The 9,696-nt window shown below is 34.1% G+C and overlaps 1 protein-coding gene across 2 annotated transcripts in view; it reads right to left on the bottom strand.

Annotated features, from left to right (window-relative positions):
- Positions 1-225: 225 nt before the first annotated feature.
- The window catches only part of PRKX (protein kinase cAMP-dependent X-linked catalytic subunit), a 57,222-nt gene continuing 47,751 nt past the window's right edge, over positions 226-9,696 (bottom strand). For both annotated transcript variants that reach the window (XM_068921694.1, XM_068921704.1), the window contains exons 6-9: positions 7,668-7,725; positions 6,002-6,079; positions 4,604-4,752; positions 226-4,051 (exon numbers count right to left, since the gene is read on the bottom strand). In XM_068921694.1, the coding sequence (XP_068777795.1) occupies positions 4,627-4,752; positions 6,002-6,079; positions 7,668-7,725 (262 nt within the window). In that variant the 3' untranslated portion in view covers positions 226-4,051; positions 4,604-4,626. The remainder of the gene's footprint in view (positions 4,052-4,603; positions 4,753-6,001; positions 6,080-7,667; positions 7,726-9,696) is intronic.

Genomic DNA, 9,696 nt, shown 5'->3' with positions numbered 1-9,696 from the left:
CTACCTGAAATGAACTGAAAAATACAGTTGCTGGAACTCCTGTGCCAGCAGTTACTGAAATATGCTCCACCACTTGTGTCTTGCTCCAGAAAGATATAAGTCCTGAAAAGATTTAACTCCTGAAAATAAGGAACAGTAGTTTTTTCCACTGCTCTCCTTTCTCACTCAGATTATACTGGATGAAGAACCTGTGCCTCCTCCCAACATAAATGGAAGCAAACTAGATTTAAACTTTTAAAAAGATATAAAGGTTTATTAAATGAATCCAGATTTGACAGATATTACATAAATTAAACAGCAATAAATTTTTACTAGGGTTTATATACAGATCACAGTGATTTCCATTGTGCAATGAGGGCTGACTTTGTAACTTTGAACAGTACTTACACATGTGAGCTACGACAAGCAACCAGCAACATATAACATTAGTCCAAGTTAACCTGGGAAGTCTAGCAGTTCAAACTGATTATGTAGTACATCAATGCCTGCTACCACTATCACTACTTACTACATAGAGTATTTATAAAGCAGTCAGGTTTGCCATAGAAAAGTGCAAAACATGGGAAGTCTGTACACAGTACAGTACAAAAAGGAATCATGCTACAGTCATTGAAAGCTGAAAAATAATTCTATAGCATAGGAAGCACTGCATGACAACTCTTCTGAATGGCAAGCAGATGGGCTGAAGAACAGCCATATTTTAAATTGCTTTCAAAACTACAAAATCCCTGTTCATCCATTTAAACATAGTTTAGTACCTATATTTTGATCAATTAACAATGACTTTTCTACACTGGAAGATCACATTAGTTAAAGCTCAGTAGCACACATATTCATTGATCAAGCTAATTTACAGGAAAATCTACAGCATGTTCTCCATTTAAACCATGAAGCATTTTTACTGTTTGGTTACAAGGCAATTGTGTTTACAATGCACATTTACTCACTTAAAACCTCAAATTGGGCAATTAAAAATATATATATATAAAACTCAAAAATAAAGATTGTTTTTCAGTGTTTAACATTCTTGTTCACCAAAGCAGAAGAAATATGAAAGGCCTATGGGCTTTTATAAGAAAACAGTCCTTATGCAACAGTCTGTATGCAAAAAATACATGTTAACAGGAGCAACTATAATAAAATGAACTTCAGAGAATACCATACTTAAAAAGTGTTCTAGTTAGCTGAATTAAAAAAAAAAAAAATCCAGAGTCCTTAGTGCACTGTGTATCTGGGAACTTCTTATTTAGCACACAGATGGAACTACATTAGTGGTCCATTAAATCCCAGCAAAGACTTAAAATAAAACTGACTCATTTGTGCAAATAAATAAAATGGGTGGATAATTACAGCTCATCAAGTTCAAGACTGTAGAGAAAATAATTTATCATTTAAAAATAATGCTCCAAAGATTTTTTTTGTTAAGGATTTTAATTTAAAAAAAGTGGAAAGGATTTTGTACTGGAAAGCATATTGACGAGGTGAGTAGTTAGGTGTATGTACTCATGGCTGTGGAAACAACGTAAAGTTAGCGGATGAGCATAATTAATAAGATTATATTTGTTTCTTTAGTCTCTATCATAATGAGTGTCAGTGCATCCACTGCCAGCAATGGATAAGATTCACAGACAGAAAGAAAAGCCACTATCTCGTGCTGTTCAAGCATTCAAAACTTCTAATCACCAATGTGGCACATTTATTCAAATGCAACTTCATTTCTTCAGGTTTGAAGACTTAAACACAGTTCAGGTGTCAATTTTCGCAAAAAGAACTTTATATTTAGGATACCTGCTTATGGCAGTATATACATCTTTTAACATGAAACTGTTTTTGTGGTACTCAGATTCCATAAAATACTGTAAGCTTATACATTTAAAAGTGGAACAGTACTTGCTTCCTTTTAGATACTAAATTTTGTTTTAATGTATTTCAGTTTTTAATTGACTTGGAATATTTAACTTCATGGACATAAATATAGCGGAACAGAATTTTTTTTTCTTTTTTGAAGAGAATAATGTATTTTTACCATGTTAAAATGATATAATAAAATACAGGAAATGCATAGAGAATCATATTCTTATACAGTTTTCAGTGAGTGGCAGCTGGGGCCATCAACCTGCGGCATTTGCGTAACATTATCAAGATAACTTTTTGATGTTCCAGAATCACCGCTTTGAAGTGTCATGATTCTGTTACACAAATAAAATTTGCATTTTTGCAAAAACAGTTATACGATCTCTTACAAATTTGTACTTCTTACAGAGGGATAGATCTAATGACCTAGAAATTGCAAACTCTTCAAGCACATCTACTATTTTCCTACACTTCTGCATTATTAAGAACTAGGCAACAAAAACAGAGGTAACTTTTCTACCAATAAACTCCAGCTATAACTTGATCAGAAAATTACTGACATAGTAATTTTATTAGTTATTACTAGAATTCCTACTTTTTAAGCATGCTGAATTTAGTTCAGAAAAATTAGCCTTTGGGTTAGATTTCTTATGGTATTTTAGAACAAAAATATGGAGAACAGTTTTTGGGGCTATATGATCTACTTAAACAGTTTTAAGTTTTATATAGAGTCATCAAAGAACTCCAGTGAACTGATGTGCTTTTCAAAAAACACGTTTGGTCTAAATATAACAATTTCATGAAAAGTCATCAAAAACATAACATCTAAAAGAATGTATTTGTGTTTTGAAATCTAAGCACTTCAAAATCAATTTCCCTATATTGTCATAAGTATCACTTTATGAAACAAAAAAAAAAACACCTGAAAAAGATCCCGATTCATATATAATCTACCTTCATCTTTATGTATACTCATATACATAGATACATACATACACACACAGAGTGATATTTGGTGTTATTTAAAATGAAGCAACATTGCAAATATTTCCTAAATACAGTGTACCCAAGCTGCCAGAGACCCATATAGAAAGTTGTTAGTAAAGGATCAAAGAGAGACTCCTTGTATCTAAGGTTGCAACTCTGTACATATGGAATTCCTGGCAGTAGAGACTTTAGAACATTCCCACACATGGAGCAGAGGACCGGCTCTAATACATATTCAGTCTTCGCCTTGATATTCAGAAGTGCTAAGCATTCAACAACAACTGCTTCAATAATGAAAAGAATCTGTTATGGCTCGTGCTTTAAATTTGGAGACGATAGTAAGCTTAGAGAGCGAACAACTCCTGTAAGATCCAGTCAGGGAACTTATGAGAGCTCTTTTATCAGTGTGCACTGAATTACATGTCTACAGAGTCTTCACATGAGGAATCTAATTTTAGACAGTGTATCATTACTCATTATCCTAGTCTGTAAAGAGACAACACTAACAAACCTTCATGAATTAACCAGTCAGATGTTTCTTGAATCAACAATAAAATATGCTCTTGTCTTTCTGCTTTCAAGTACTATGGTTGCAAGTGTGAGGCATTGGAAATTTTAGGTATAAATCTTTTTTTTAAAACTTAATTATTTTTAGTTTTTACAAAGAATTATAAAATGTATATAAGATGATGAAAAACTCATTTATCCTTTTAAGATTTTTATCCCTAGAGAACTTGTTGAAAAACATTATTTGAAAAATAAAAATCAGCTCTGCAAAGTACAAAAATTTACATCTTTGCACAGTTGCTGTGCTTTAGTTGTATTGTATTCATTATATACATATATACTAATTTGTGCTTTTAATTACACAAGTTTAGTATAAACTTATAAAATTAAGTCTGAGACAACTACGCAGAAAGGATCTAGGAATAGCAGGAAACTCAACAAAACCATAAGTTAAAAAAAATTCTGAAATATACCACTTTAGTGAGACTACTTCAGAGTAGAGTATCAATATTACAATTTGCTAAACTAATGTCAGATGTTTACAGCTAAAAGTGAGTCCTGCTTGCCTCCAACTCTTTAAATATTTACTAATATGCATATCTGAATGCAGTAACATTCTCATCCACATCAAAAAAGTCTTCATTTACGTATGAACTCATTTGTCTTCAGACTTGCTCTTAGCACTTCAGTTTCCTTCCAGTTTCTAATACAAAAACAATAACAACAAAAAACACAAAAGACAATATAGAGCATGTGACTTGAATGACAAATATTAACCCATCACAATTAAAAAAAAAAAAAAAAAAGAATCGAGGGTATAGAATTACTCTGATGATCTTTTTCCTCCAGCTAAAGGTTTGGTTCTTAATGTAAACATCTTGCAATCAAGAACATTTGTTTATCTGTCAAATCTATATAGATCTTTGCTTTTAACACACTATTTAAAAGTTTTAAGGATAGAAAGGTTTAAATGCCTGTACACGGAGAACTCTTGATCACTGTAGAACAAGCAAAGCCTGTGAGATAAATTACTTCTGTCATCCAGTAGGCGTACTTTACAATATTTTTACAATATATTATTTCAAACATCTCCTCTACTTTATACTGTTTTCTTACCCTGATCAATTCACATCGGTTTTAAAAGCTGTAATAAAGCACTGATCAGTGCTATCAATCAGAAGATGTAGTTTCTGCATAAAGCTCTCACTCACAGAACTGAAGTGTTTTGAAGAGAACTCCTGATATGTGGACATACCTTGTCCAGTGTGGATGTCATATTCAGAAGTTCTTGAAAATTTCTAGATCTTTAGGGGGTACCGGGGGTGTTTTGTTCCAGTCATCTTCAGGATAAGCTTCAAAATTGGATGTATCCCCATCATTGGAAACTTTCGGCACTATAGGAGGCTATTCAGAACAAGCACAACAAAAGTTTAAATAGTTTCTCAATCAGCCACTTTCCATCATATTATTAAAAAAGAAATTCCGTGAAAAACTGATTTAAAAAGTGATACATGTTTATGAAAATTCAACTCCTTCACCAATAATGAATGGCAGAAGAGACAGAAGCCTGTAGCCTGTGGTTAAAAGATACTTTCATAATACAGATTCCTATTTTATTTAGCCCTCTAATTCTAGCTGCTATGCAAATGTAAGGTAACTGCAAAAGAATTCATTAATGTTCCAAGCACGTTCTGTTATATCATAATCTGTCACTCTCCTTTCTCCCTCCAACCCTCCCCTTCAGCAACCAGTCAAAAAAAATGTAATCACATTAGGCCCTTTCTCCTAAAAGGAAATGAGTCCTCTTGATAGCAATGTGGCTAAAAGCTCTGTAATTGAAGGGATTCGGGGGAGAGGGGGTGCAAAAAAAAGAAAAAAATTCCCACTCATCTCTCTCAAATTGACTGCTTTTAAGGAGGCTGCAATAGCTAACTTGTGCATGCTTCTCACCACCTTCTACACTTTTGCCGAGTCTAACAATGAATTCAAGTAGGAAAAGAAAGTGCTCAACTGTAAAAATTGTGATTTCACAAGGATATCTGCAAGAGAACCTGACATTCAAATGCCAAGTTTTCACAGTTTTACTTCCAAAGGACTTTAATAAGCATCTTACGGTGCTGATAGCTTTTGCAAACACCTGCCCTCATATAATACTGGAAATTCGTGCTGTTAAAAAGTATGTTAGAATTACATTCATAAATCCTTCTCTCCACCCTCTTCCTCTTACTGTCAAATGCTTTACATTTTATTAAAGCATTTACCTGAGTTAAACTTGGAATAAAAAAACTGAAGCCCAGAGTAAATAATTCCCCAGATTTTTAAAGGGGGGTGGGGGGGAGATGATTTCACAGTAGCTATTTACAAAATCCTAAGAACTGTAAATTAAATCCTGTATTAAGCAATGCGAATCAACTTCATATCAGAAAAACAAAGGATTTTTAACTTGTTTTCAGCAAATGCATCATGTAAACAGACATTCAAATAAAGTAATTCTGCCGAATAAAAGGGCAAAATGCATTTGGACAATTAGCAATGTCCACAAATATCCACACACACTCATACACAAACAATAGGTAAAAAAGCCCCAGCAAACAGTTTAAATGAATAATAATTTCTGGTTGTCATAGTCTATACAGTATTTTGCAGAATATACCTTCAGTTTTCTTTGAGGTACAGCTTCCCAATCTATAGACCTGAACCATCGATGTCTCTTCACATCATCTGCTCCATTCTATAAAGAAAAAGGAAAATAAATGTTTAAAGAAGTACATATATGCCAAAACGTGTATTGCATCACAAAAACTGTGGCATCAAGGCAGATTAAAGGTCCACCTAACCCTGTATTCTCTCTCAAGTGGTAACCAGTAAAAGATTCTATAGGACAAGTGTGTTACTTACTATAGGACATAGTGTTACTTCCTACTATCTCCCGAGTTCCAGCAATAACTTCGAAAAAAATTTAAAATTTTTCTAAGTATTCTTCTGATACAAGGATGATCAAGAAGAGGTTTTTTGTAGGAAAAATATTACAGACATGTTAAATTGACCACAGAAAATATTACGCTGACCTAAAATATTAATTAATTTCTACAGAAATATTAATTTGACCTGAAATTATTTAATTTAATACATAAGAAATTCATAAAATTTTGTGTCAGGTCAATGTAAATCAAAAGATCGTTCAAATCTCTCAATTTGGTTACTGAACTGGTAAAAAACTAACAGACAAGTAAAGAAATATAAACCACAGCCATACACAGTTCAACCATTCACTGCAGTTCTTCTCAGTTCTGTTTTCTCTACCATTTTAGAGAACACCTCTTATTCAGATATGCTTTCCAATTCTTATACTAATTAAGAAAATAACTGTGGGTTGATGGTTAAACTTATGGCTGAAAAACGCTTAATTCTAGGACCTACGTGTATATCAATACGTTCAAGAAACCTGGAAAATAATCCACACTTTCAGCAAAACAAGCAAGCAAACAAAACCCACCAAATTCTACCCTCCCCTGACCAGTGAAATGGAAATTTAGCTGTCTCTAAACACCTAAAGGATTAAACAAGCTAATTCAGGTATGTGTAACACTGTAAGCACCATAACAAGTCAATGAATATAGGATTAATTTACTGTGCTAGAAGGGTAAGTTAACCCACCCTGAGTTTTATGTTGCTCTGGATAGCCTGTTACAGTATCTGTGCTAGTTCACAGTTAACTTCTTGCAACACTATCACCCATTACTACAACTTAGCTGCTTAGTCATATGAGCTTGTAATACAACTGTCCTCTTCTTGCCATCAGACGTTGTACCTCATCAGGTCATCTGACAAAATACACTGGATTGCTTTGTGTTGCTCTTTGACAAATCAGATACAGACGTATTTTCAGGGCAGACTGAGATGCTACCTGACCCATGTGAGCATATTTCTGACTAGTAAGCTACTTCTTCCAGAAGTCTACAAGATGACAGTAAGAATAATTCTTCCTGGCAGAAGAGAGACTATTTGTGCTAAAGCAGTGCAACCACCAAGCTACCAGGGCTTTTGGGGCAGGGGCATGAGGAAGAGGGGTGTGTGTGTGCGCATGTGCGTACACAAATCAAGTACAAATTAACCCTGATGGTATGAGTAAGATTTCCAGAAATGCAGTTAAATTTTGCATTTCAGATTGCACAAAAAAATCAGGTATGGGAAAATGTATCTCAATTTCATGCTTACAGAAATGAACCAAAGGCGTAAGAGGTTTTCCTATATCGTTCCTATAGATTTCTTCTAACCCTGTGCCTTGTTCTGCATGACATGTAGCATTTTATACTGACCTTCATATTTCCTAATCGTCTTGTCCTATCAACCACAAGCAGCTTCTTAATAAGGTCTCTGTAGTAAAGAAAATATTATACATTCTGTTAAACCATAGCAAATTACAGAATGTAAGCATACTTCCCTTTGACTAGCTAATGCCGTGTATAATTTACCCAGGCATTTCTTCCATACTTCAGAACAGTAAGGAGTGAATGATTAAAAAAAAGCAAAAGGGGGTAACCTGGTCTAAAAGGAACTAACAAGATTTATTTCAAGTCTCTCTCAAGAAGTTACACTGCAAAAGAGACAAAAACTCACTCTCTTTTGTAGTATCACATCTTTCTTGGCATTTTGTGGGGCTTTCCAAATTTCAAAACATATCTCAAATCTATGTTGCAGAAGACCATTCTGATTTTTAACCGTGCAGAAGACTTTAAAAGATTTATAGAAGAAAGGTACACATTAAGGGCACATCTGCCTACCCCTTAACCCAAATTATAACACCTACCGTTCCTTCTCCACCCCCAAAATATTATGTCACGTCCTCTAGAAATCACAAAAGCATACGAATAAAGAATATATAAAGTGAGATAGAACGTGCTGGACTGTATGAAAAGCTGTCATATTTGGCAAGGATATAATTCTAAAACCCAACCGGAAAATATTCAATTGCTAGATAAAATGAAAATAAAAAAAGTCAAAGCAGAAAGTAATTTTCTAAACTCCCATGATCATTCCATCCAATCAATATTTGGATTAGATTAAACCATATGACTGAATCCTTTTACAGTTATCTTCAGAGAAATACCTCCTTGTAGCTCTTTACTAAGGGTACTCTTTATGGAGAAGAATACAAGTATAGCTATAATTTAATTTTTCAATTAAAGTAGGACTGAAAAGCAATCCAGAAACCCAGAACCAGATTCAGAGACCATATGATCAAAATTAAATCGTGGAGTTTGCTTTTCCTATACAACTAGAGAACATGCAATAAATCATTTTTTGCTTGCTTTAAAAATTCATCCTGGAATCACACAGCTATGGAATGAGCTCGCTCACTGATGCTGTGTTATCACTGAAAAACACATCTGCTGCATTCAGCAAAACAAATAACCATTAAGTTGTATCAAGCAATAGCAAGTTTACTGTTTCTTCATTATCGTTTCCCAAGTATAATACAGAAATGATCACGTTAAAAATCAGTCTAATAAATATGTTGCAGTATGCATATGAGGGATGAAATTCTACATCAAAGCATTCTCAGGCCAATAATTATTAGGTCGCTGCAGCACTGACATAATAGTCTGCACTTTCCAAAACTGTCTTCGCCAAGAAGAGTTTACAGCAGCAGGAAAGAAAAATGAAATAAAACGGAGTAACTTATAAACTCATGACTGGCCAAAGAAACAGGTGAAACATCAATTAATACTTTGTTTTATCAGAGGTGATGCAGAGCAAAACTATGCCAATAGCCTCCTATTTTGGAATTACTAATCGGTTAATTTATTATTGTCTTCATGGTAGAAGTGAGTCTTCAGAAGATATTTGACCTAATAGTTAAATGTATCAAGGACTTCATATATACCGAATAATGAATTTGCACAAAATATCTGATCATACAGCGAGATAGCTAGCAAAGAGATGCAGTAGACAGCAATGTAAGAAGAGGCTAACTTAGGCCAGAACAAACAACAGCTATACAAGCTCTTGTAACATATAAAGGAACAACAAATATCTTACGGTAGGAGGGAAAACTAAAGTAGTAAAAATTCAGAAAATAAACTGGAGGTGATGGTGGTGAGAGAGAAGAAAATTTTCAGTCAACAGTTTGTGTATTAGATCTTGGTAGAAAAGCTTTCTCAAGGTGCAACAGTAACTGCAGGGGAAACAGAGTGTGGCTGCCTAAAAGTAGACAGCTAAAGGTCAGTTCTTCCAAATACTGGATTACATTAACACTTTGTACATAGCCTGGATGTGACAGATAGGAGGACTGGGGAATATATTGGGTCCTGAGATACTAAGTGATAGGAAGAAGGGGATGAAAAA

The sequence above is a fragment of the Struthio camelus genome, chromosome 1 (assembly GCF_040807025.1).
Source record: "Struthio camelus isolate bStrCam1 chromosome 1, bStrCam1.hap1, whole genome shotgun sequence".
NCBI classification, from domain to species: Eukaryota; Metazoa; Chordata; class Aves; order Struthioniformes; family Struthionidae; genus Struthio; species Struthio camelus.
The sequence above is the reverse complement of the archived record's forward strand: the minus strand, read 5'-3'. Positions and strand labels throughout refer to the sequence as shown.